The 27639-nt window shown below is 31.4% G+C and overlaps 1 protein-coding gene across 1 annotated transcript; it reads right to left on the reverse strand.

Annotated features, from left to right (window-relative positions):
* Positions 1–341: 341 nt before the first annotated feature.
* On the reverse strand, positions 342–27366 carry LOC145312563 (uncharacterized). The gene is made up of 33 exons (XM_080151819.1): positions 27240–27366; positions 20158–20321; positions 19787–19865; positions 19249–19331; positions 18161–18238; positions 17467–17632; positions 16698–16869; positions 14917–14978; positions 14614–14707; positions 13926–13986; positions 13116–13176; positions 12625–12821; positions 12206–12306; positions 11490–11551; positions 11141–11222; positions 10719–10818; positions 10420–10510; positions 10049–10149; positions 9247–9287; positions 8895–8997; positions 8491–8559; positions 7906–7988; positions 7528–7636; positions 6227–6387; positions 5856–5925; positions 5389–5457; positions 4980–5072; positions 3876–3943; positions 3576–3612; positions 3313–3423; positions 2755–2829; positions 2286–2421; positions 342–2060 (listed from the first exon to the last, which is right to left on the reverse strand). The coding sequence occupies exons 1-33, from the start codon at positions 27364–27366 to the stop codon at positions 1936–1938; spliced, it is 3231 nt and encodes a 1076-aa protein (XP_080007945.1). The 3' UTR covers positions 342–1935.
* Positions 27367–27639: the final 273 nt, after the last annotated feature.

Raw genomic sequence — 27639 nt, forward strand, 5'->3', positions numbered from 1 at the left:
AAAGGCGTGTTTTAAGCTCCTATCGTCTCCATCTTTTCTATGATGACAGTTAGCTCGATTGTTAGACGTCAAAGAGAGAGGGGACAATGGGCTGTTTATTACACTAGTCCCCAATGTTTAATGATAACGTTTTCTTATTCTATGGCTTAGCAACTTTAGTGACTTTAGTGAATTTTGATTGGTTGGTTAATTAAGTTGAGCGTTTAAACATTTCAGCCACTAATTCTAATCTACAGAAGGGGTAATTTTTTTGTATAATCATTAGGGATGTACTTAAATTTAACAGCCATTATCTTATACCTTTAGATCCCTGGTTAGACGGACAGACAAACGAAAATAAGTCAAACATAGAATATATTTAGTTCAATAAATTAAGTCTACAAGAACAATTATAAAACATTTATTTACACAAATATATACAAAATGATATTGATATAAAAAATCTTAATTTTTCTTCCATGAAAAATGCAATTAAAGGATGCATATATTTATTGATCAATAATCATGTTTTTAAAAAAGTGGTTTTCAAACAATTTAAAAAGAAGCTAATATTTAAAAAAAAATATCTGTACATAAACTTATCAACTAATAATATAAATGATAATGGTAAAAATATACAAATGTTATTATGTAAAATATTTAATAATTAATTTATAAAAAAAAAACAATCAAATTTATAGATTTTGTCACATATATGCATAGCTTGCGTTGATGGAGTGGGGTAAAATCTCCGACCCTTCAAAGGCTTTTTTAATTAACCTGAAATTCCAAACCCCCAAATTTTCACACCCCTTGGCATGACCCTGTGCAAACGTCTGCATATGTTCTTTAGGAAATACAAGGGAAATAACAAATGAAGAAAAAAAAATCCGCAAGTTTTGGATTGAATGGATCTTTCTCCAAGAGCCATATCACTACATCACGGGTATATATATGTATATATATTCAAATTTGATTACATGAAAACAAGAACAATAATGTCCATAAGTGGCGCAGCTTTACACCATCTTTTTAACTAAAATGATATTCAAAACACATTATGTAAATAAGGTTATAAAAAAAACTTAAAATATATTAACTATAATGTAGGACGTAAAATGTTTGTACGTCGTAGATACAGATATGACATCTTTATAGAGTAGCTGCGCCATGAAATAATAATAGAAAAAACTAATCACAGGGATAAGAATCACCATGGAAAAAATAGTACAGTTAGAATTTATTTTATTAAAAATAGTTTTCATACCAAACTTTTTAAAACTAAAAATCTTTTAAAATCTAAAAATCTTCATTATCTTTTAATAATTTAGCAATACATTTGTTCTTCTGAAGTTTTTTTTTATATAATACTTTCATAATTTTTAAAAAATACTATATAGGCTATTTATCTTTTTTATAATAATAAAGATTACTAAAGATTACACATATTAATATATTTTCAATTTTATTGCAATTTTTTCTATCTCGACATGAATGAAGCAACCATTAAAATAACTAAATATATGATGTAAAGTTATAGAATAAATTTTTATAAGTCCATAAAATCACCCACAGTCACACTGTTATAGAATATGAAAAAGTTGATGTTGCAGTTAACAGTTAACACCATAAAAAGGCATACTAAGAAAGTTTATATTGTCAATTAAGTAAAGCAGTGGCGTGGTAGGGAGACTTAAGTGAAGGGGTATGCCAACATCTTTTAATTTAAATTAGGAAGACCTGCCTTCCTTTTTTTCATCCCCTAATAATTTCACACTCCTCTGTTGAATCGTTGTGCATGCCACTGGTATAAAGATAGAAGCTGTAACATTTTCTTATTCAAAAACTTATTTTACATAGAATTTTTAACCCTACCAAATTTGGTAGCGTTAGTATAACTTTCAACTTATTTCATATTCTAGTAGAGTGTGCACTGCACATTGTAAACTATTGCACTTACAAAGAAGTAGAAACAACGGCCGCAGTGGTGCGTGGACGAGACCTGACTGTCTTCCTGGAGGTGTGCACAGGCTTCAGAGCTACACACCAGTATGGGATGATACTCAGCAAGGACAGGGCACCTACAAATTACATAATCAATAAATTATAAAAACACAACATTTAAACCCTCTCTAGCCCTGTGGGGCAATTATTAACATTTACCTAACCTAACTTAATATAAAATATAAAAAGATACTCTGGAAATACGGTGGAACCCGCTACTTCGTTTTCTTTACTTGTTCCAATATACTTTTTCTCCAGTTCAAAACACGTTTAATGAATTATTTTACAATGAATTATTTTACCTAGAACGAGAAGAACAGGCCAGACAGAGGCCATCCTCTGGGAGGCAAGCAGGGCAACACCATGCGAGGTACCGAACATAGCACCCCACACAAGGATGTACAGGACTGTGTTCACAATACTGTTGGCAACAATGTACTGAAATAAACATTACTTTAGAAATTAACTAAAAATAACTTATAAGTAGATTACTTTTCTATTACACTAATCTATAATACAAAGTAGAACGATGTCTGTCTGTTTGTGTGTTTGTTTGTCTGTTTGTTTGTTTGTAGCGAAGGATCTCGCTAACCGCTGAACCGATCGGGTTCTCCTTTACAGGGTAGCTTCTCATAGGTCCCGGGAAGGTTTATAACTATTTTCTTGGGGGGTGGGACACCCCAAACCCCCCTAAGAAGCTAAGAAGCCTCTAGAGGCTAGGGGAGAAGCCGCTAGTACAAATATAAAGGATTAAAAATAACTAAATTCTACCTGGATTGTGGAGGAAGGATTAGGAACCAAAGGGGATAATATACCCCAAAACACTGAATGGCCGCAGTTTTCGTTCTAAATATAATTATAATTAACATTATCAGATTCCATAAAAGAAAGAAACATTATGTAATAAGAAATTTGACATAAACAGTAATATCATCAAAATTAGAAGTAAGGAAATATTAATTGATATGTATCGGTTAAAAAACAAAAGAAAGTGTAAATTTCTTCTTTTTAATAAATAGGCACAGTTATATGGCAACTTAAAACTTTTCTTAATTAAAAACATGATATGTTAAATTTAGATGGTAAAGCACTGCCATAAAATTAAAAATTTTCAAAGATTTTTTCAAAAACAAAATAAATCTTCTGGTGCCATATACCTGTTCTATTTCTTAATCTTGAAAATGACGTCATACAATACAAATGACTAATAGACCAGTATACATTGCATTGAAATTGACCAACAGTCAAATGTATGCTTGCTTATCATTGGTCATTTGTATTGTATGTCGTCATTTTTATTAGACGCTATAATCTGCTTCTTAAACTTACCTGGAGCATCACAAAGTATAATGATGGATTAAGCAGGAGAATTACAATAAGAAAAACAACAGGAATCATCACCAACATTGGCAAAAATGTGTACAGCTTTCCAATAGCCTCCTGAAATATATACATATACATAAGATTAATTTAAATGAACCTTATGCCTTTATTTGAAAAAGTTCACTGATAACATAAAATTCTAGTTATCTTCTAATCAGTTTAAAAGATTAAAATAACAAAACAAGTTTTTAAAACAGTAAAATACGTACCTCAAACACCCAGATAAACAGTGCAATTGTCATAAGCCTGAAATAATAAAGTCTTGTTTTTTCTTTAAAAAATTAATCATTGCTTATTTAATAATTTACAACTATTTCAATTAAATCTTGCAAAGTAGAATAGAACAAGTATCCTGTAATAAAAAGCAGTGAGATTTTTTGGTTGAAGATCTTGGAAAGGGTTTTACTTTTTAGTGCAGCTTTATAGAAGTCTTGGGGTGTTGATTAGGCTATTTTCCTGCTTTCCCATATGAGTATGAGGGCGGGTAAATTAGAAACAAAATTAAATACCTTGAAATAGCAATGAGAGTAACAAAGATCCATTTTGGAAGACTGGATGGTGAAACATCTTCTTCATTCTAAACACAGTTTTAAATCAGTTTTTTTCCACAATAGAGTTTGCACACAAGCAAGAAGTTATTTTTGTATTTGTTTTGAAAAGATTGCTCTTATAAAAATGTTTGAAAATCACTCTAAATATATCAGCAAAGCATTTGATAAAAATAGTGATATTAGAAACGCCACTTTTGAGTTCAAATCATTTAAATTAACAACTAGCAATGAACAAAACATAAAAAAAGTGAAACTTAAACACGTATATTCAAACATAGAACCAAACAAAAAAAAGAAAAAGATTGGATGTAGTAGGTTTCGAGATTTTGTCTATGTAAAATCAAGCAAAATCAGTAAAAGTGCAAAAAAAAAATTAACAGCTGTGCAATGTGCATGGATGAAACTACCTTTTGACTGTTTGCCCAGCAACACTAACATAAAAAATTTTAACGTCATTATTAACTACAATGTACATATATGAATTTATATCCTTTTAATAAAGTAACACGATGTCTGTCTGTCAGTCTGTTTGTGCCAAAGGATCTCGCTAACCGCTGAACCGATATGATTCTTTTTACAGAGTAGCCTCTGGGAAAGTTAATAACTATTTTGGGGAAGAGAACCACCACCCTCCCAATGAAAAAAAATTGGGGTATTAAATTAAACTCCCCGTTCCTCAAGTACCCCAAGAGGCCTCTAGGGGGCGTAACCGCTAGTATTGATATAACACAAAATAATTAGAAAATTATTTTTTATTATAAAAATATTTAGTGTTGCGGAGCCGGAGCTGGAGCCGGGAGCCGCCATATTTTGCTGAAGCCGGAGCTGGAGCCGTAATTTTCGTAAAAAAACGGCTCTGGCTCCGAACTAAAATAAAGGTATTTTTTATAAATTATAATTTGGTAACTCTATTTTGTCATGTGCAAATGCCCCTATTAAGTTTTTCAAGTCAATTTTTATCAAAAATTTAACTTTCAAAACCTTTAAAAGTCAAAAATATGTCGAGTTTTTCTTGATTATAGGTCGGAGCCTAACGCTGAAAAAAAATATTTGTTTATTTACTTGTATCTCCTGAAGACTTTTTTCCAGGGGGCAGTTGGCATCAGATACAGATTTATGAAGTTCATTCGCGGATTTACTTGTCCATTCAGATACCTAATATAATAAAGTTAATATTGCTTCAGAGATGCTTGATGCAATTTATTCTAATTTAATCATAAATTTTCGAATTCACCAAAATTTATTAGAACTAAAAATAAAATTGAAATTTTTATAATTTTTATGGATATCTTTTTCCATGTTCTTTAATTTTAACATCTAAAGTTGCAGTGAAGCTTTGTATCGATCATTAGCTGGCTTTAAGCAATTTCGCAAAAGGACTAAGGAATATTAAAGCATTACTTGATTCCCTCCCTAACACAAAACCCCCATTGAGGCTTGGAGAGCAGCTACTACTAAATTGATATTTTACCTGTCTACCACAAGAGAAGCATGTTGCTTCACCAAATTTCAACCTCTTGCAAGAATAGAAAAATCCAACCTAAAACAAGTTTTTTAATTTAAATGCCAAATGCTGTATTTTGTTTATACATTCCTAATACTATCAAAAAAAGGATGACAACGGAAAAATGATAAAAAAGATAAAATAGCCAATAAACTGCTAAAAAACAGTCCGACCGCTATGAATGTTTTTACAATTAATTATGCTCTCTAATGATGGGAATGTTTAAGTTTCAGCCTTCTATCTTAATTAGCAGACGAGATTGACAGACTTACTGACTGACAGACATGGTGAACTAATTAGCTACAAAAATGTAAGAAAAATATTTAAATTTTGTCTGAAAAAAAACATACTTCATAAGTAGAATAGAACGTATCAAAATAGTTTTTCTATTAACCTCTACTTCCCTAGTATTTAATGAAAGATGAATATTTTACCTCGGCCAGGCTTTTAGCTGGCAGGCTTGATCCAGTCATTTTGTTCCAATCTGGGGGGAAGGAACTTGCTCTAAAATAATATTTAAGATATACATAATAATTAATGATGAAATAATTTAAAATCTCAGTTACCTTTATTATTACATAATTAACATTTTAAGTAAAATGTATATTGAACAATGAACAATATGAATGTAAAGAAGGCATGTGGCTTGGCGCAAAGTACAACTAAGTTTCATTTCAACCGGTTTTTTTTAATAGTTATTATTTTCAACTCATATGGGGAAAAAGTAATGAAGACTATTTTACAATTCTACTTTTTAATCAAAGATATCCTAAAAGACAATTTTTAAAATTTTTTTTTAACATACCTTCGTTTTGAATCCATCATATCAGGATGAGCATGGGGCGAGGAGTAGATAGATAGTAGAGAGGTGGAGTAATGCAGGAATGATAGGAGGGTGGGTATGGCCAGGGAGGGTATGATGACAGGCATCCAGGTACGCCACACCACGTCCCCACCTCCTTCAACCTTCAAATAAAAAGTTCAGATTAATTTTAAACACAAAATATTTTACCTTCTTTTTATTGATAGAACTAAAGCTAAAAAAACAAGGATGACAACATCCATAAAAGCGAAGCTCTGAAACGGTAGGACAAACGGACATTAACACTTGTATAATGTCAGAACTGAATAATCAGAATGCGAATGTATAAGAGTCAAAGCAAAATTGTAAGTAAATTTGTTGAAAAACTGCTTGATACAGGATAATGTTTATGGACATACTTACATTTTTAGGACTTGATTATAGAGTTGCTTCGCTTATAATATTGTACTTTGTTGTCCCAGGAATCAGTATACCAAAAATCAGACAAATCGGATAATTAGGTAACATACAAATTTGTTGTTAAAAATGTAAAAAAAAATCAACATGTTTAAAATGGACGTACGGACATTCTGGTTATGATTATAGAGTTGCTACGCTTTCTAACTCGTACCTAACTATTACAGGAATCACCATGCAAAATTTGAAATCGATAGGACAATTCTAACATGCCTAAATTAACGAAAAAAGCTATTTAAAAAAGTGAAAAAATCAACATGTTTAAAATGGACGTACGGACATTTTGTTAATGATTATAGAGTTGCTACGCTATCTAAATCGTACCTAACTACTAAAGGAATCACCATGCAAAATTTGAAATCGATAGGACAATTCTAACTTGTCTCAATTAACGAAAAAAGCTATCCGTTACGGACGGACGGACGGACGGACGGACGGACCGACCCTAATTATAGAAAGGCTTCGCTTTTAAAAATACTTAAATACAATACTCTACTAAGCCTTCTTAGTTGAACTTAATGCTTTTAAATAATGAAAACAACAAAATGAAAATTATGTTATACTAGGATGTTAAATGACTACCGGATGCGGCCCTAGCATCTTCGGGCTCTCTATACAAAGAGGCAAGCAAGAAGGAGGTAGACATAGCCTAAACCATCCCACGACTTAAACCTAAAAAATCAAATAGCCTAAAACCATCCAAAGACCTATGCGAAGCTTACCTAAAAATAGAACGCATTTGCTTCAGTATTTATTGAGATCCTAAGCTTCAGACAAAAAACTCTTACTACTTTATATAATAGGATATAAGGTGATCTTTGCTTTACCTGTACAGAGATAGCATACAGAATCCAAGCCCCAGAATGTATCAGGAACCAGGCAGTCTGACTGTACACCAGGAACAATTTTGTACGGGATCTGTCCAGATGCAGAAACCTGATAAAATGGGCAAAATTTTATAAAATTTTCTTGGTTAGCCTAGGTTTCCTAATGCTTACATATTCCTTTATACTTTAACTTTTGTATGCACCTCTAGCATCTAGAGACTGTCTTCAAACAGGATATAATGAATATCCTTGGATATATGATTTGGCCCACAATCTAAATTTCTTGTCTTTTGTCTTATTTGTTTGTTAGGGTTTGTTAAAAGTGTTTCAGTTTGTCTATTAATCTATCGATTGATTGATCGATCAATCAATGAATACCTGACAGGGACAACAGAACTGAATAGTCCCCAGGCAAACCTATGTTCTGCTCCAGATTTCACGCACAGCTGGTAGACAAGGCACTAAAATATGAAAAATATGTATTATTATTTTATATTTCTAAATATTAGATGAAAGAACAAAAAAATCTTATCGCTTTTCAGTATATGTTATTCCCCAAACGACTTAAGGATACCCAAGATGGAGGGGGGGGGGGGGGGGGGGGAGGATGAAGGGGTTTTAGATAAATTGGTTGATTAGCGCAATAGTTCATGAGCATAGGATTTAAAATTTCACATTTATAATGTGAAATTTTACGTCCATATGTACGTGTTTTACGCTTGTGTGCACAAAAAAACACTTCAAGACTGCAAAGAGGCTGCTTTTATCAGGGCTTTCATAGGCATCCCAAAATTAATCTTGTTTTACTATGTAGCTAGACAAAGTGTCTAAAAAATCAGCCTTGTGACGTCATAAAATGAGGGATTATCCATATCTATTTTAGAGTTTTCTTTCCCACTTCTCCTCTCATCTGATTTTTGAGACACTTTATTCAGCTACCGTACTATGTGTTTTATTGTATACCTGTACAGGGGGCAATAGGAGCAGTATCAAGAAGGAAATCAAACACATGCGATGCTGTGAAAATCCAACCTAAAATTATTGACTTTAAAAAAAATATTACTTTTTCAATAATATTAAATCTCTGCGATACATTTAATTTAATACTAGTGGTTGCCCATTTAACATCATGAGGGTCTCTGTTCAAAGGTAAAGCAGAATTCTTACTACCTTTATAATAAGATTACTTATATGCAGTGCTAAAGAAACAATTGGATATAAACCAGCTGTAACCAACAGTTGAATTAATTCGAAAAAATATTTGGCAATTTCAGCTGATTTTTCAAGATTTTTTGGGGGAAGCACATCGAAGTAAAGACGACCTTTTTAACTGCCACCTAAATATTATTTTGAATTTATTTACTAACCGTGTCAATGTAAATAAGAATAACCAGAACCAGAGTTGATACAACAGTAAAGAAAAGGCTGCTGATCACCCACACTAAAGAACCAAACAGGTACAGTTTAGACCTGAACAAAATCTTTTACAGTAAAATACATTAAAACTTAAAATACCATATTAGAGCACCGTTTTAGACCAAAGAGATTACGGTCTTGTACAGTTTATACCTTATTAAAGTATTTAACAATGAAAAAAGAAAATTTCAAGAAAATATAAGAATAATTTATACATAATAAACAGAAAAATAATAATAGATTTATTATAACTTCTCAAATAATTTTCATAATTCAAAAAAATTAAACAAAATAAAAACTCACCTTGGTGGAGTTGGCAAATCAAGGTTCAATCTGTGGGATTCCTGAAATAAAACAATTTTAAAAAAGGAATCCATTAAAAAAATATAAATACAACTCTTTGTTTTAGATCATAATGAAATCTGTCATTTTTTGACTGTTCGTCTCTTAAGTTGTCTGTAGTTCTCACAAAAGTTTACCTGGATATACTGAATATTAATATTATAACTGGCTAGATATTTGAGATACAACAAGTATGAGAACAACCATAACCATACTGAATATTAATATTATACCTGGCTAGATATACAACAAGTATGAAAACAACCATAAATACACTGAATATTAATATTATACCTGGCTAGATATACAACAAGTATCAAAACAACCATAACCATACTAAATATTAATATTATACCTGGCTAGATATTTGAAATACAACAAGAGTAAGAACAACCATAACCATACTGAATATTAATATTATACCTGGCTAGATATTTAAGATACAACAAGAGTAAGAACAACTATAACTATACTAAATATTAATATTATACCTGGCTAGATATTTGAGATACAACACGAGTAAGAACAACCATAACCATACTGAATATTAATATTATACCTAGCTAGATATTTAAGATACAACAAGAGTAAGAACAACCATAACCATACTAAATATTAATATTATACCTGGCTAGATATTTGAGATACAACAAGAGTAAGAACAACCATAACTATACTGAATATTAATATTATACCTGGCTAGATATTTGAGATACAACAAGAGTAAGAACAACCATAACTATACTGAATATTAATATTATACCTGGCTAGATATTTGAGATACAACAAGAGTAAGAACAACCATAACCATACTGATTACTGTCACTACTGAGGTGCTGTAAACATAGTACTCTTTATCAAGACCTAAATAGAAAATATGAGCTAGGATGGAGTTTAAGTTGTCTATAGAGACCTCATATTAGTTGATAAATAGAATATAAAAATCCACATCCAAAAAGATAACATATTAAGAAAATATATATATGATAACTGTTTTATACATAAAATATCTGTTTGATAAATCAATCAACAAGATTATGAATAGAAAACAATATTTTTAATCTTTTGGCTTTCATTGACTGACTGACGTACCGACATATACAAGAAATTGAGTAGCTTTCGAAGATTACATACCTAGGAGAATATCACCAGCAAGTAGTACAACTCCAAGTAGAACAGCCTGGAACCCAAGATGCAAAATGCCTTGACCTGCTCCAAGCAAAAACTGAAAATAGATAATTCTGTATTTATAAACATATTTTGATTTTAAGAAAGATAAAAGAAATAAATGTCTAGATAATAAATCTCTTAACAGAACTAAAAGTACCACAGTGTAGGAACAACCGACTGAACTATTGGTTAGAATGTGACAAATTATGGTAATAAATGGCATTTTTATTCATAATCATCTAGGGTATTAAATCTATTCTTACCCCAAAGCTAGAAGCTTGATCAAGATGAGCTGAATCAGGTTCCAGTGGTTGACTGTAGCCACGAGCTTCTTGTAGAAGGCCATACCATACGCGAATTTGTCTAAAAAAATATATTTTATCATTTTAATTTTATAACCAGGTAATGAGCAGACATTGAAATTGAAAAGTTCTCTCTTTCGCTGGCTAAAAGTTTTCACTGTCTAATGTTTTCAGCAATAATCCTATTATTTATAAAAGAGATAATTTTGTTTAACATAATTGGGGGTGTCCTTAATTCATCGACCTTTATCTTTTCCCTTAAGATCCCTGGTAAATATCATACATAGATTTACATTAGGTTTAAATTTATAAAAATATGGCATTTTCGATTGCTAATCTTATTTTGTTTATGCTTGTTTAGGTATAACAATTTAAAAACTTACCTATACACAATGAGTATGAGAGTGAATGGAATCATAGCCAACAGATATGCAGGTAGAACTATCAACCAAGCAGAACAAAAATCTAAAAAATATTTTAGAGTTTAAAATACAAAGAACAAAACAAAAATAATGTTTTACTAATTAATACATGCAATTTAATAGTAAAGTTGTAGAGATGCTGTGCTCAAAAATGTGACCAAATATAAAAAAATCTTCTTAATCAGTATTGAGTCAAAAACTTTGGATACTTTAACGAAAAATTTAATCTACACAAGGGGTAATTTTGTTTTCCATCATTAGTAACGTATATCAATTTATCGTCATTTATTTAAAAGAAATATTTATTTACCTATCATAGATTTTCTTGGCATCTGGAAAGGTTTACCAATTCCACATTGAAGAATCGAGCCTCTGAAAGAAAAAAAAATTGTACAATCAAATTTAAAAAAAGGTAAGTATCTGCATTTATCAATCAACCTAAAATAATTTTAGGAATACCTATTTTGAAGGTATAAGTAGCAATCTACATACTTTATAGCTAAAAAATTAACAATAATTAACTACTCAAAATAAAATTTAGTTTGACAAAACTTTCAAGAGTGCACAAAAATTATATAAAATTATGAAGGAACTATTATATTTAATATTTATATTACAAAATGCAGTAAAAACTAATAATGAGCCTTTTAAAGATCAATAAATATATATTCTTATTTGATTAAATAATGATATCAACTTATATTATGCATTTAGTGAACTTAGAGAAAAAATGATTAGTGCAAGGCCCTGCTGTCCATGAAACTTTCACGTCATTTCTTAACAACCTAGGATAACTAAGGGAAGCCAAATATCTCCTTTTCTGTCTAAACATCCGGTGTACTAGGTTAACTAACAACCAATCAACAAACAACTCTTGCACTACCATTGATTGGAATTTTTAAATGTGCATGGTAAATAGCTGAGCATGTTTTGGGCCAATGGCTCCCCTTACTATTGTGATTCAATTAAGATAAATTAATTATACCTTGTTGGCCATTTAATTTACTAAAGCAATTAAATATTCACCTGTAGTGCATTAGGCAAGATACGGCATAAACAAGTCCAGGAATCATCAAAGGAAACCAGCACAGCAATGTCAAAAACATCTGACCAATAGGGCAGTAATCCTAAAATTAAATAGAAATAATGAAATTTTTAAAAAAGTAACATAAGTATGAGGGATTTAAAGGGATATGACAATGGCTGATAAATTGATGTACAGCATAAAATTACTACTTTTGTAGTTTAGAATTGATGGTTGAAACATTGGACACAAACTTAATCATCCAACCAATTAGAATTCACTAAAAGTCCCCAAAGTTGTTAAGCCAACGAATAAGTAAAGCTATTATAAAACGATGGGGACTAGTGTAATAAACAGGCCATTGTCCCCTCTCTCTCTGCAAATGTATACACATTTCTTGTATGGTTAATTAAAAACTAACCTTTTTATCATCCCTGCAAATGATGTTAAAATCCTGCATAACACACTTCATCAAACTCTCTGGATTATTCATAATCTTGAGCCCGGCCTCCTGGAGCTGCAGGAAGGTTGGATCCTCCATGATGAGTTGTACAGCCTCCATGCCAAGCAAGGTCTCGTTGGTGAATTTTAACTTGGATATGGAGCCGAGTAATACATCTGGAATTTGATATAATTTATTTAATTTCTTATCCGTATTTTGCTTATTTAATAACATGGACCTCATTTACTGGACAGTTCGAACATCCAATAGGAGAAGGGAGGGAGGAGGGGGGGGGGGTAGATGTGGAGGCATCGTTATTAAAGGTAGCTTCGAGGATCACTTTATCAGAGTACATAAAAGTCTGGTGCAACATCCAAGTAATAATAAGTCTATTTACATTTTTAGGTATGCCTGGCAGTCCTTCTAAGATTAATAATCTTGTTATTTCAATGGAAAAAAACAATTCTTACCAAGAGGAAGAGCAAATAGTTTCTCAAACAGGGGTTTATCATTTGGATCTCCAAATTGTTTCTGAAACAAAAAATGAGCTTTGAAAGTAAATCGTGTTTTACATATCCAAAATTCGAAAACAATGTCTGTTCATATTATATAAGAAGGGTAAAAAAAGCGTTGAAAATGGCAAAGAAAAGATAAAAATAAAATAAAACTATAAAAGAAGAATAAAAATACAGGAATACGGTATAACCAACAAGCTAAATAAATCTAAAATAATATTTGGGAGGCAGATGTAGAGGTCGTCAATTCTACGAAGTGTTGACCCCCAACGACAGGTGAAATTACGTATTTTTTTCGTGATTTTTTTCGAATTAATTTCATTGTTGTTATACAAATAGGTCATAAATCTCCATCTCCTTTAAATCTAGACCAGCATAATTAACTTTCAGAATAACTATGGCAAACTAATAACCTAGTTTGGTTGTTAAGCCAAGGCATTCATAGTTATTTTTAACATTGTTAAGTAGCTGTGTTTAATGCCCTCGGAAAATAGGGATAGATGTCACCGCTTTTGGCCTACTTATTCTATTGACGTCATAGAAGAGGGAAATAGAAAGGAAAGGTGGAAAGAAACCCTCCTAGAAAAGAGATGGGGTATAGGGTATTTACTGACGTCAATAAAATACGTAGGCCAAAAGCAGTAACATCTATCCCCCTTTTTCTAGAGCACTATAGACATCAACCATTGTTAAACCAAGATAACTAAAAGTAAAATAAAGAATAAGACATCCAGAAAACGTATTGCTAGTTAAAATGCCACAAACCTGGGCTTCTTCGGCTGTTTGTCCAAATATTATCATAGCTTCCACATCAGTAGCTTCAAAACTATAAAATAATAAATAGAAAATGATAAATAGAAAGTAACAAAACCTGTGTATGTCTTTCTGTCTGTACCAAAGGATTTTAGTAACGCTTGAACCAATAAGGTTCTCCTTTACGATGTAGCTTTTCAGGATCCTGGGTATGTTAATAACTAATTTAAGGGAGTGTACACCCTCCGTCCAAAGAAACATCGCCCGTAGCTTTGAAAGTAAAGGGTGGAGGGTGAACTTCCCCCTTTCCTCACTTCAAGGGCCCCTTGAGGCCATTAAGGGCGTAACCGCTTTCAAAATAGATAAAACAAAAATCTTTATGAGGACAGCTACCATAATTTTATCGCGAAATACTTTGTTTTCTGTAATACACCAGTTATAGAACACCATCAAGACTATAAAAGCTTTCATTGTAGTAAGATTTGACTGGATTTACCATTTAGTCCTATAGATTGAATAAATTGCAGCTGTTCTTAGCGAGATAACATTTTTTCTAAACTATACCTATACTGTTACAGGAATCAGTTTGAAATATATCTTGTCATGCCCCAGTTAACGATCTAAGCTAGCCGTTACTGACGGGATTAACGTACGAACTGAACCTAATTATGAAAAAGCTTTTAAAAAATAAATTGCTTACGTAGGAAGTAACTCTTGGAGTCTGACTAACTCATCTCTGCCCCAGAAGGATAACACAACCCCAATGTCTGATATAAATGCGTCCAGTCCAATACCTGAAAATGTGATATTGTGATTTGGTGATAATAACTGCAAATAACAAGACAAAACATGAAATAAAATAAGTTTTAAAAGCATAGAATGTTCCCGGGCAGGTTTGAATTTGAAAGAAAATTTGTAATGGTTACGGACAGGTTTTTAGCCATTTCTAGAAGGAATATCGTTTTTTAGATTGAAAGGCATATTTTTATTTGTTTATTCTTACCAAGTGAGTCTAGATTTTCATTGATGGGACCAATATTGTTGGGATCTATTTTCTTCAGGACTCTAAAACATTAACAAAATGTGAAATCAAATTTAGTTATTATCTAATAAAATATTTTCTTTTAGATTATTGGTTGATATTTTAGAACTGCAATATTTGAGACTACCTTCTTTTAACCAAACATCACTTACAGCTCACCCAGCAAAACTTTAAAAATAAAAGGTAGCATGCTACGTTGTTTGATATCTCAAATGGTAGCTTATGAATTACCACCTATTTTTTTGGCGATAAACGTTAGAAAATCGGCTTTTCAAGCAAAAGGTAGCATGCGAGTTAACCAGCGTCTCTCTCTCTCTATCTCTCTTTTAATTTATGCTACTATTGTGCTACTTCGCCTTATACTCTGCTACGATATCGATGGCGAACTCGCATGCTATCTTTTGCTTGAAAGGCCGATTTTCCAACATTTATCGCCAAAAAATTAGGTGTTAATTCATGGCGAATGGAATTCGAGGTAGCATAGGAACCGCGGTTCATATATTGCGCGAGCTCGAAGGCGACTCTATGGCGAAATATCTTGCTGGTTTATCTTATATCACTTTGTCCGTGTGTCTGTATGGCATATTTTTGTCAATCCAGCGATATTTCTTGAAAATTTAATACTTTTCTAATTATATTTTAAGTGCTCCCTTTTTACATCCATATACATTATCAATTTGAGACAAATCTGAATTATTTTGTAAGTTACAAAAATGTAAACGCACCCAATTTATAATTTTTATGAAGTATGACAATGAGGCAATAAAAAAATATTGTTTTAGATGTTAAATCATCTCATTAATATTGCATGCAAAAAAAATTCAAACTGTTGATAAAAGTGTTTAGTGGCTCTTAGGAGCGTAGTTGCTCTTAAATTACTGATTAAAACTGTCAGATCACTTTTTATGATTTACACTGAATATAGCGATTATAATGTGATAGATTTTTATGGGTGTATGTGCATCCCCCTTTATTGAATAAACACTATTTTTGTTCAGGGAGGGAGGGGACATTGGGCTGTTTATTACAATAGTCCTCATAGTTTTATAATAACGTTTTATTATTTGTTGGCTCAACAACTTTGGGGACTTTTATTGTATTTTGTTTGGTTGGTACGTTAATTTGAGTTTCCGAACGTTTACATTACTAATTGTAATCTTACATCTGGTGGCAGGAGTATAGTCAAATTATAAATAAGGCGTCCCTAAAAAGTAAGTATAGCCCAATCAAAGATAGTTATTTCTCGCAACGTAATATAAGCAGCTTTCTGCGGATATAGAATGTACAATTATAAGATGAAAACCAGTTTTTTTTAGCCCCGAGGTGCCGAAGGCACGGGCTAGAAAGGTGGATATAATACGATACTAGACATATCTTTTTTCGTATGGATGAGAACCGGTTCCTATTCACCGTATTCGAATGAATACAAGAAGGTAATTTTTAAGATTTTTTTCTTTAAACAAAAACATAGACTACTTTAGATTTAAAATTATGAGAAGAGGTATATAACAATACGCTTAAAATTATGGAAATAAAGGATCATGGAAAGAAAACGAATTAGCAGGTTTCGTCGTATTTTTACAATAGCTTTTCTCCTATTTAAAGTCCCTGCTGGGCCAATTTCCTAACCCTGCGGGGCAACCGTTTACATAACCTAACCTAAAAAAAACCTATCAAAAGCTACTGTGAAATACGACAAAACCAGCTACTTTGTTTTCATTCCATGATCCAAATTAACTTACTTCGTGACATTATCAATCTCTTGACTCTTGTTTGTCATAATATGATTAATCACATTGAGGTCCGCCTCCGTGAGCCCGGCGCTACTGAAGGCAGAGACAAGGCGGAGCAGTTCTGCCTCGGAGAAGGGACTTATCAGGGTTTGCAGGGAGGCTACATGGGTCTCATTAATACCTGTAAAAATATAATAAAAATATAAAATAAAATGTTTTATGTATTTAATTTTGATTATCTTATTGATTGATTATTTTTTTCTTCGGACCGGATGGTTACATGGATTTGACAATCGACAAAGAAATAATATTCCCCCATTTTCATTGTTCTATTCTTCCCTAATAATAATAAAATAATACTTGTTTGTTTTTCAGGGAGCAGGATAAAGGTCTACTAAAAAATTGTCTTTATTAAAATTTGAAATATAAAACTTATTTTTACATATTTTTATGCAGCGGTGTCCATATGGATTCACCATATACTTATCCTTGATAATAACTCTATCTGCGTCATAACTAAAGACGTTAAAAATTGTTCTTATTGCTACTGCGCGACATGAATAGTTAGAGTAAAGGGAAGTACTTGGCTCAAAACATGCACAACTCTTTACCATGCACAGTTAGGACTTCTCAGGCAAAGGCCTTGCAATCAAAGGATTGGTTGTCTGTAGGGCGTTTATCCGCGTAATCATGCACTTCACTAGCAAAATTTGGTTCAGAGAAACACCAAAATAACGCCTAATGGTGTATCCCGTCCAGGTTATCCAGGAAACTCTACCTGTGTTTGGAAACAAAACAGGAAGTTTGGTGATCATACTAGCGACATCCTGTTTCTGGACCAGTTTTACCAGATCATTCTCAGTGCCCACCGGCAGGGAGGCCAGGTATGTCTTCAAGAGAAGAAGCATGTTCTCATCCATACCATCCTCACCTCCGGCTTTGTCCTACACACGAGTAATCAAATATTTTTAAAAAGAATTTTATTGCATAAACCTTAAACACAAAATTAAATTGATGATATGTCATGGATAATTTTAAAATCTAGTGATTGACTGTTATGACGAATATTTTTATTAAATAGAAGTGGTCAGAGCTGACATATTATTGACGTAAAAATATAATGACTAAATATTAAAATGAGCTTTAATTCACATATCATATTATCCAGAAACCGATTAATATCCGCTAGATTAGAACCAATTCTTAGCCATACTGAAAAATTATGTATCGTATCGTATTATATCCAGTTATCTACTAATATAAAAATTTACAATCATAATGTTAAAACCAGTGTTAGCCAGTGCCTTTGGCATCTAGGGGCTAACAAATCTGGTTTTAATCTTTTAACTGTACATTTTTATACCCGTGGAAAGCTGTTTATAATACGATGCAATAAATAACAACCTATTATCCTTGCATGTTCATGAAAGCATAAATATGGAAATTATAAAAAAATATTTGTATATTGATACCTGGCATACAGTAAGACCCAGGCTGATCAGGCCACGTTTGTCTCTGTGTTCATTGATTGTACACGAGGCTGGTATATCCTGAAATATTAACACAAATAAATTTTACAAAAATATTTGCCGTTTTCACTCAAAGTTGCTTGTAGAGCACAGAACCCTTAATCCCCTATCTTTTATAACATATCAAAAATAAGTGGGGAGGATTTGTTTTTTGTTAGTTCAGGTTATGTTATATCTTGTACTGATTTGGATTCTTTAAAAAAAATTAAAGTCGCTGCTCACTGGTGAGGCAAAATTGTTTTTGTAAAAAAATCCTCCAAAATAACATAAAAAATCTACAAAAGTCTTATGTTAATATGTTATCTTTTATTTTGTATAAAAAGTAATATTAGATAACCTGCATGGTTAGGCAAAAAACTGAACCCAATGTTTTTTCTTCAATTTATCTTAAAAATTACTTGATAATGTTTAGAGTTTTTGATGGAGCATGTAAAGATCTTTCTTTAGACACCTTAACAAGGTTTCTAACTCAATCTATGCCAATTTGACATAAAAAAGACTTTCCCATCCAACTTTGAGGCATGACGGCTCTGACTATTCCTAGTTCTTGATGATTGCCAGGTCTTTCTTTTTGATGCCAAATTGGCTAAGATTGTGTTAGAAACCTTATTAAGGTGTCTAAAGAAAGGTCTTTACATGCCCCATCAAAAACTCCAAACATTATGGGGTCTATCTACAAGATTTTAAGTACTTATGATGGTTTAAATTGTGAGCGATTGGTTTTTAAAAAGACAAATTTGTAATAAAATATGCACTTTCGGCGTAGGGCAAATTTCCCTGCAAGGGCTAGGTCTTAATCTCTAGGGCTCTGGAAGGGTGAGTAGATTCAAAATTCAATATTGTTTTCCCATTGTTATTGCTTGGGCATGAATTGCATTATTTTTTAGTAGTTTTGGACCAAAACCTTAAGGTTTATATTGAAAAAAGTGAAGCGATTGGTTTTTATTTTAACACCCTTTATGACACAAACAGACACACAGACAGACCTGCATAAATCCTGTTACTTTTATACAATGATAATAAAATCTTACATTTAGGTTGTACTTGTAAATCTGTTGTTTGGCCAGTATTCCAGTTTTCCTGTACAGCGTTCTTGGTATTCTAGCCACCAAAACTAAATATCAATAGTTGTCAATATCGTTCAATAAAATTAATAAATAGGGATCTAAAGGAATAATGACCGATAAATTGATTTACAACCCCAATGATGATGCATAAAATTACTCCTTCTGTAGACTACAAATAATGGCTGAAACGTTTGGATGCTGAACTTAATGAACCAACCAATCAAAATTCAATAAAGGTTAAAATAATATAGTTGATATATTGTAGACTACATTATGGAGATCGATTCACATAAACCCGGGCGCTGTTACACAAGGTTATTGAGCATTGATAACACCTATCCCCCTCCTTTTTTTTTGAAAAAAAATTAAGTGGGGGTGGGGGGAGGAATAATTTTCTTTTGTTTGTTTATTCCTGGTTACTGGTTCTAGGCTCCGCTAAGCTAAGGCCCTCCGAAGGGGTTAGGCATAGCAAGAAAGAAAAAATCCTTGAATTTATTTATACCTGAGTTATTTCTGGATACACGTAGAGGGGTCTCAGCTGGAAACATGTTCAGGATTGCGTCAGTTATGGTATCATCTTCCTACAAGTATTTTTATTTTGGTTACATAATCATCTAATGTCACGTTTTACTTCGATCCTACTAGTAATATTATTATTATTTTTTGTTGAAACATATAATTATATTCTTGAAAATATGTCCATAGAGGAGATTTTCTGTAAAAAGATTTTGATTTTGGAATAGGGCGAAGCCGCTAGTTGTAAAATAAAGAATAAACCTATTTATATTTTGTGATATAAAACATTATACATATTATCAAATTATTTTACTACTTTCTCCTTCCTTGGACTGAAAGAAATACAAATTAGTGTACCTTGGGTATTTTAGGAACATAGAGCTGGACCTCTGGCACAGTCTTGTTCTTGCCTGCATCCTGATCCTTGTCCCCGCCACCTTTCAAAAGGTCCAAGGGAATGAAATCTCTGACTTGTGACCCAGTAATTGTCAGGTTAAAGTGAGGATTACAGTTGCGCGCAACTAAAACAAAATTATTCTTGTTTTTTTTTGTAGGTGTAAAGCTAGTCTTAACACCCGTGTCTGTCATTCTGTCTCGCAGTCTGAAATGCCATTTTTCTTTCATCTTTTGTGACTGGAGTCTTCCCCTCAGCAAAACATAAGCTCATGTACCTTGATGTTAAAGGTTTACAGCTCTGTTATACGTCACGTGAGAGGCTTTTATTAGACATAATTTAATTTAATATAAAAAATATTCTATAATTTTATACACATTATTTTTATATTTTTTTGGTGTTTGGCTTTATTTTTAGCTCGTTAGCTTATTTAGACAAGAATAAAAATAGAGTAGCTTCGCCAATAGACATAATATCAAGGATATTGTCTGTTTAAAAATTCATTAAATTTACAGCCCTTTTTTTTCTTTCTTCCCAAAGTTGTAAAACAACCAATTTCCTTGATTAAAAACCTTAAAAACTTATAAGGAAATGTTTAATTTTCTAATCTTTTATGCTTTGAAATTAAAGTGTTCCTAAAATTTAGTTAAATAATTAATTAAAAAATAAACATGAAATACACTGATACCTATTTGACAAGAAAAATCTTGTATTTTATAAAATATGTTGTAAGATTAGCTTGTTTTTTGAAATTATTCTAGGCCCTTAGATAAATATTTTCCCTTTATTATCAAATAAGTGTAAGCTAAAAAAATTAGTTAAAAAAAAATAAAGATTCCTTTGCTATTATAATTTTTTAAAAACTTTGTATAGTAACCAAACATTGTAAGTAAAAATGTGCAAATACTGCTTCCGTAAAATAGACGTTTACAAAAAATCTTCGAGTTTTTTTGTTCTCAAAATTTTGGAACAAAAACACTTAAGAATCAAAGACATCATGCAAACCTAACCAAATCTATTTTGAATGATAATTTCAACAAACTTTTTACATTACAAAAGTTTTCTTTTTAACTAAATGGATGTACAGAAAATTTGAAAAATTATCTATATGTTTTTGGTTGTTTTGTAAAGTCACTTGCAAAATCTGCTGTGTAGTTTAATAACATGGGAATTAAAGATAATAGTGTTTCTATAATAATACTCATATTAATTCTAATGAATAGCTTATCTATTTTTTTTTGAAAATTAATGTTTAAATTTTTTTTGTATATGGTTAATCTTAGTAAACCTTAATTAATCTTATTTAATGGCAAACATACGCTAAAAATCAAAATTTAAACTTTTTCATCAATTGTTCTTAAGTTCTTAATAATTTCTTTAATCTTACTGTATGGTTATCTTCTACGTTTTTATTTTCGATTTTATTGATACCTTTTACATATATGATATTCATAGTTTCTTTTCTTTTTCTGCTGTATAAAATATGTTTCTAGTATACTTTAAAGAAACATATTTATGACGACTGGTTGCAAGAATATGTGAATATAAACTGCACGGACAAAAGCAAATTAGAATCAAATAAAAGTGTACTTTTCATGCTGATTTAGAAGAAAACAATATATGTATGTATTTATTATTTTTATTTGCATATTCTATAAAACTTATCTTCCTTTACTCTGTAACCATCTGTGGGTAATTATTACATTCTTTGGATCTACTGCAGTTCACGGTAAAATATTGCTGGTAGCAATATTTCCAAAAACCTATGAACTTAAAAGGCTGCTAGCTGCCAAACGGCTGAACGTACAGATCATACCCGCACACCATTTTAAGCGGCATAAGAAGGCCCACAAATAATCTGGAATAGCCAAGATCCAATTTTGCACAGGGAAAGCTTCGCTGAAGAAAAAACGCGTAAAATAGGTCTTTTTTGCGCATTTCTCTGCACTGCGAGATAATTATGCATTATTGATTTATGGCTATTTCAGATTATTTGTAGGCCTTCTTATACCGCTTAAAACGTTGTGCAGGCATGATCTGTACGTTCAGCCGTTTGGCAGCTAGTACCTTTTAAAATTCATAGATTTTTGGAAATATTGCTTACCAGCAATATTTTACCGTGAACTGTAGTAGATCCCAATCTTTGAATATATCCCATTCTGTTTCCCATAGTTCGAGGTTTAAAAAAAGTAGGTAAATATGAAAGTTCACGGGTTTTCCCTATTTTTTTGGAAATAATTTCCAATTTAAAAAACAACTAACGGCCGAACTTGGTTTTAGCATAGCTATTGCTCAATATATAAATCTAAACAGAGGCCCGACATAACGATTCTATAAAAAGGACTGTCTTGATAAATTTTAATGTCTACTGAGGACCGCCCTTTTGGCAAAAGGGCTAACTACTTATGTACGACAGGATTCCAATATTTTATACGTATTATTTTTCTTGGTAAATGAAACATATGATTTTGTATTGATTTAATTGCACTAAAAAATGCAACAATGTTCAACCATCCGTCCATACATTCATTTAATATTTATAAGCAAAATTACATGCACAAGGACGGATTACAATAGCCATTGGTCATAGGACAGAGATATTTTATAATTCTCTTAATAAGTAAGTTTTCTTCGATGAAAATTACTTTTAGTATTGCACCAGATTATCATGTACTCTATGAAAGTGAATCTTGTAGCTGGTTAAAATAACGATTTACTCCATCCCCAATAATTTTAGCCAACTATCTTTATGAGCGACCTAGAAATTATATTTCCCCAACAATTTTCTTAGTTGAAGGACAGACAGACCAGATATTTGAATGTATTATGTAGCTTTGCTACTTAGAGCACTTGGTGCGCTCCCAGTTAGTCATTCATACATGTGCAATATACATATGGTGGTTGATTTTGATTATTAATTAATAATAAACAAGGACAATCATATAAGTATGTAGCGTAATTATAAGTAAGTAATATTAAATTTTGATTTAAGTATTCATTTGTAATGAATTGCAAAACTTAGTTATAAAATACTAGCAGCTGTGCCCCTGGCATCTTAGGGCTCTGAATTTAAATGTCAAGTAAGAAGGGTGGACAAAAAGGCTAAAACCATCCAAATAAAATAGCTTAAAACCACCAAATTACCTCTCTAAAGCTTCCCTCAAACGGAAAACTTATTAAGCTCAGTAGTTATTGACATCTTTATCTTCTGACACAAAATCTTATTACTTTACACAATATAATATCAATTAAATTTCAAGTTATTTTCTTTATACTTTAGTTAAACAAAACAGTACACCAATACAGTACAACTTTAAACTACGTTATAAGAAAATACAAAATATATATTTCTCTGTAAGCGTTATTTAAACGTTTACCTTACCATAGAAAGGCTACGCTCCCAAAAAGTAAAAATCAATTCAACAAAAAATTTGAAATATATTTTGTGATTGTTCTTGCTTTATAACAATGAACATGAACATAATGTTATAAGAAATTTTCTTATTATCAATTTTCAATTATTATTAAAAAGGTTTGACCTTAATTTTATTTATTGAAGATCTCTATCCTATACAATAAAAAAATAAAGCAAATTTATGACACAAGGAATTTAAATTCTTTTATTTCAATTGTGTAAGTTTATTATCGAAGGTGACAATTATCTTTGAGGTTTGAAGTCTATAACAAACCGAACAGACCAACTGAGTGACTTTTAGAGTATCTTTACAATTAAAAATGTAATTTGATGGAATGAAAAAAAATATATAAAACATATAAAGAACAAAAACTCCATTTAGCCATATAAAAAAGCTTAATTTCAATCATAATCATAACAAAAACTACTAAAATATTTTTTGTTTAAAAAGCAACTTTTCTTCAATTTATATGAACAATTATGTATGAAATGTTTTGGCCACATGAAGAATTTGCAAATATATTATGTGTGGTTTTTTAATAGATATGCATCAAAGATAATTAAGAAAACAGAAAACTAAATTTTCTCTCTTACATTCATTGAATCAATTGATACTAGCGGCTACGCCCCTTGTGATCAAGGGGCACTTGAGTTAAGGGGAGGGAGAAAGTGTCCCTTTTAAAATGAAAAAAGGAAATAATTGTTTTTTGTAATTTTTTCTAAGGGCGATTTTTCTTTTGGGGGTGGAAGTACCCTCCGCGAAAATAGTTAAAACCTTCCCCTTACCTATAAGTACACTGTAAAGATGACCAATATATGTTGAGCAGTTAGCGAGATCCTTCGCTACAGACAAAAGCAAGTTTACTACTTTATATATCTTTTTACTTTCCTTTTCTCTTTATTAAAGCTTTGCCTTTGGACATAATTATACTTGGTTTATAAAAAACTAGCGGCTTTGCCCCTAGCCTCTAGGGGGAGATAATTTAAAAAATATAAGGGGGAATTTTTTTATTTTTGGGGGGGTTGGGGGTGTCCCACGCCACAAGAAAATAGCCTAAAACCACCACAGGAACAGTAGGTATATTCCCTGAAGAGTAGAATCCGATCGGTTCAGTGGTTACCGAGATCTTAAGGGACAGACGTACAGACAGACAGACAAACCGACGGACGGACGGACAGACATCAAGCTACTTTGTATTATAGATATATAAATTCATCTTTTAAACTATAAACAAAAAAACATTTAGTTTTTAATGTAAACTCAATTTTAAAATGTATTTAATTTTCAAAATGATTTGCATTAATTTTCAAAAATATTTTACAGCAATTTTATTTGTCATAAAAATGATCTAACTATTAACAATGATAACAAAAAATTGTAAAACTCAAGTATAAAAGTAACAAGGAAGCAACAAATCTTGGACGGAATACGGACAAAGTAATTTAAAGATCATTTGTTCAGTGGTCATAAGTCAAGAATAAAGATACTGGGAAAAAATCACAAAACCTTTCTCATGTATTTTTAATATGTTTTGATATCATATAATGGATGTTCATATGTATATTGAATTTACTCAAAAAATTTCATTTCTAATCTAGATTAGCAGCCAAGCAAGTCTTATTACTCCCCTAGCTTCACGGATAGACAGACGGACAGACACAGTAAATTATAAAGTAGCTTCGTTACAAAAAAAAAATTCTTCCTTGCTTATTTTTACACAAATACGGAGTGGGTAAGTAAAAAAATATTATTAATTTACATATTTTTATTAATTTTAGTTGCAAGGCTATTTTAAAATTAGATAATGTCATGAAACGGCACTTCGACACTAAAAATACTACGAGTAAAAAAGCTTTAACTAGTAAATTTAGAGGATATTAAATATGAATAATGTAAACTATAATATTACATATAGAATAATATACAGTTCCTGCAAGTTACTACTGTCTTGACTCTGTAATACTTTTATGATATTGCTGCTTTTCTAATGGAAAAAATTTCTTGTTATTAAAGCAATTTACAAAAATAATTTATAACTTTACATGAAACCAGCGGCTCTGTGTTTAAAGGGGGGGGGGGGGAGAGCTATGGCATAAAATAGACTAAAACCATTTTGAACCTATTACTAAGCTTCTCTAAAATAGAACATGTGAAACCCCTAAATGCACAAGGTTTTTTTTTAAAATAAACTTTGAAACATCCTGTATTTTAAAATTGCGATAATGATGATTGCAATTTAATGCAAATTTGTAGAATCCATTGACAATAAATACATTTGCTTATCTAAATTTAAATTGCATTTTCAAAAGAGAAAGTGAACAATTCTAAAAGGAAACCTATATAATTTACTGATGAAAAGATAAAAAAGGTTTTATATTATCTCAAGTGTACTATCCATGTCTACCTCTTACAGGCGAGGCCGCCATGACACTCTAACACCAGGTTCATCAACCAAGGATAACTAAGGGGAGCCAAAACTCTCCATTTCTGTCCAAACACCCGGGATACTATTTTACGTAACACCCAACAGACAACCAACGATTTGATTGCACGACCTTTGTCTGGAAGTCCAAACTGTGTTTAACTCTAATTATTAGTGTCGCGCACCTGATATAGCAGCAGTATAAACCAATTTTAACGTCTTTGTGTGACTCGGTGTTAAGCTACGAATCGAACCTATCACCTCCCCGATGAAGAACGGATTCGCTACGAAGCGAGCTACAGTCGCGGGTTATCATCCTTGTTGGTGCATCATTGTATTTTAAATTATTAAGAGAGCGTAAAATTATTAAGTGTTTTGATGAATAAATTCTCAGAAACATTTTTTAGATTATTATTTTACTTCCGGATGTAATTCAGAAAACTTGTTTATTTTATTAGGAATTAATAATATCTTTCTTAATCTTTTTAGAATTTGGATTTGATTTGGATTGACACAAATAAAATATATTAAAAGCGAAGCTTTTCTATAATTAGGATAGGTCCGTCCGCCCGTAACGGTTAGCTCTTTTCGTTAATTTAAACAGATTAGAATTATCCTATCGATTTCAAACTTTGCATGATGATTCCTATAACAGTTAGGTATGACATAGAAAGCGCAGCAACTCTATAATCGTTACCAGAAAGTCCGTACGTCCATTTAATACATGATGATTTTTTACTTATTTCACAACAAATTTTTCGATGTTAAGATTAACATATTCATCTGATTTTTGAATGCTGATTTTCAATACAACAAAGTACAATTTTATAAGCGAAGTATTTCTATACTTAAGTCCTAAAATGTAAGTATGTCTTTAAACAGTATTATGTATTTAAGCAGTTCAATAATAAATTTACTTACAATTTTGTTTAGACTTATGCCTTAATATTTTGCATATTCAGTTCTGACACTCTACAAGTGTTACTTTTTGTTTGTCCTTCCATTTTAGACCTAATGGATGTTGTCATCCTTGTTTTATCTATGTTTAGCTTAGGGCGAATGACAAATCTATAATCTTCCGTCAATATTTCTGTGTATAGTTTTTAATTTGATAGCTTGTAAAAGTTAAAAAAAAGTTATTTAATTGTTATTATCACTTCATTCTATGAATTTATAATTGGCTTCAATATCACAATATAAATCCTACCTAAAAATTGTAGTCCCAGGTATAGAGGTAGAATAATTGCTAGTACTAGAACCAGTATCCACAGGGTCCACAAAACTAAATCTGCCCAGACAGATGCGCGGGCGCGCTTTATATGCCATAATATCATCTGAAAAAGGAACATTTTCTCTCACCACATTAATACATAAGTTCATATTAACAAGTACATTTTGTTTAATATATGGACACAGTAAGAAAAACAAATTTAAATCAAAAATAATAATTTTACACACTCATATAGTACTCTAAATCATACTCTAGTTATAGTTTAGCTAAACTTCTAAATCAAATCAGGTATGTTGGTAAATCAAAAGTATTTCTAATTAAACTAGGATTTAAAACATTTAATCAACAAAATATTACTTTTCAATCACTTCACTAG

This window comes from Acartia tonsa, chromosome 2, assembly GCF_053477335.1.
Source record: "Acartia tonsa isolate MP-2025a chromosome 2, ASM5347733v1, whole genome shotgun sequence".
NCBI classification, from domain to species: domain Eukaryota; kingdom Metazoa; phylum Arthropoda; class Copepoda; order Calanoida; family Acartiidae; genus Acartia; species Acartia tonsa.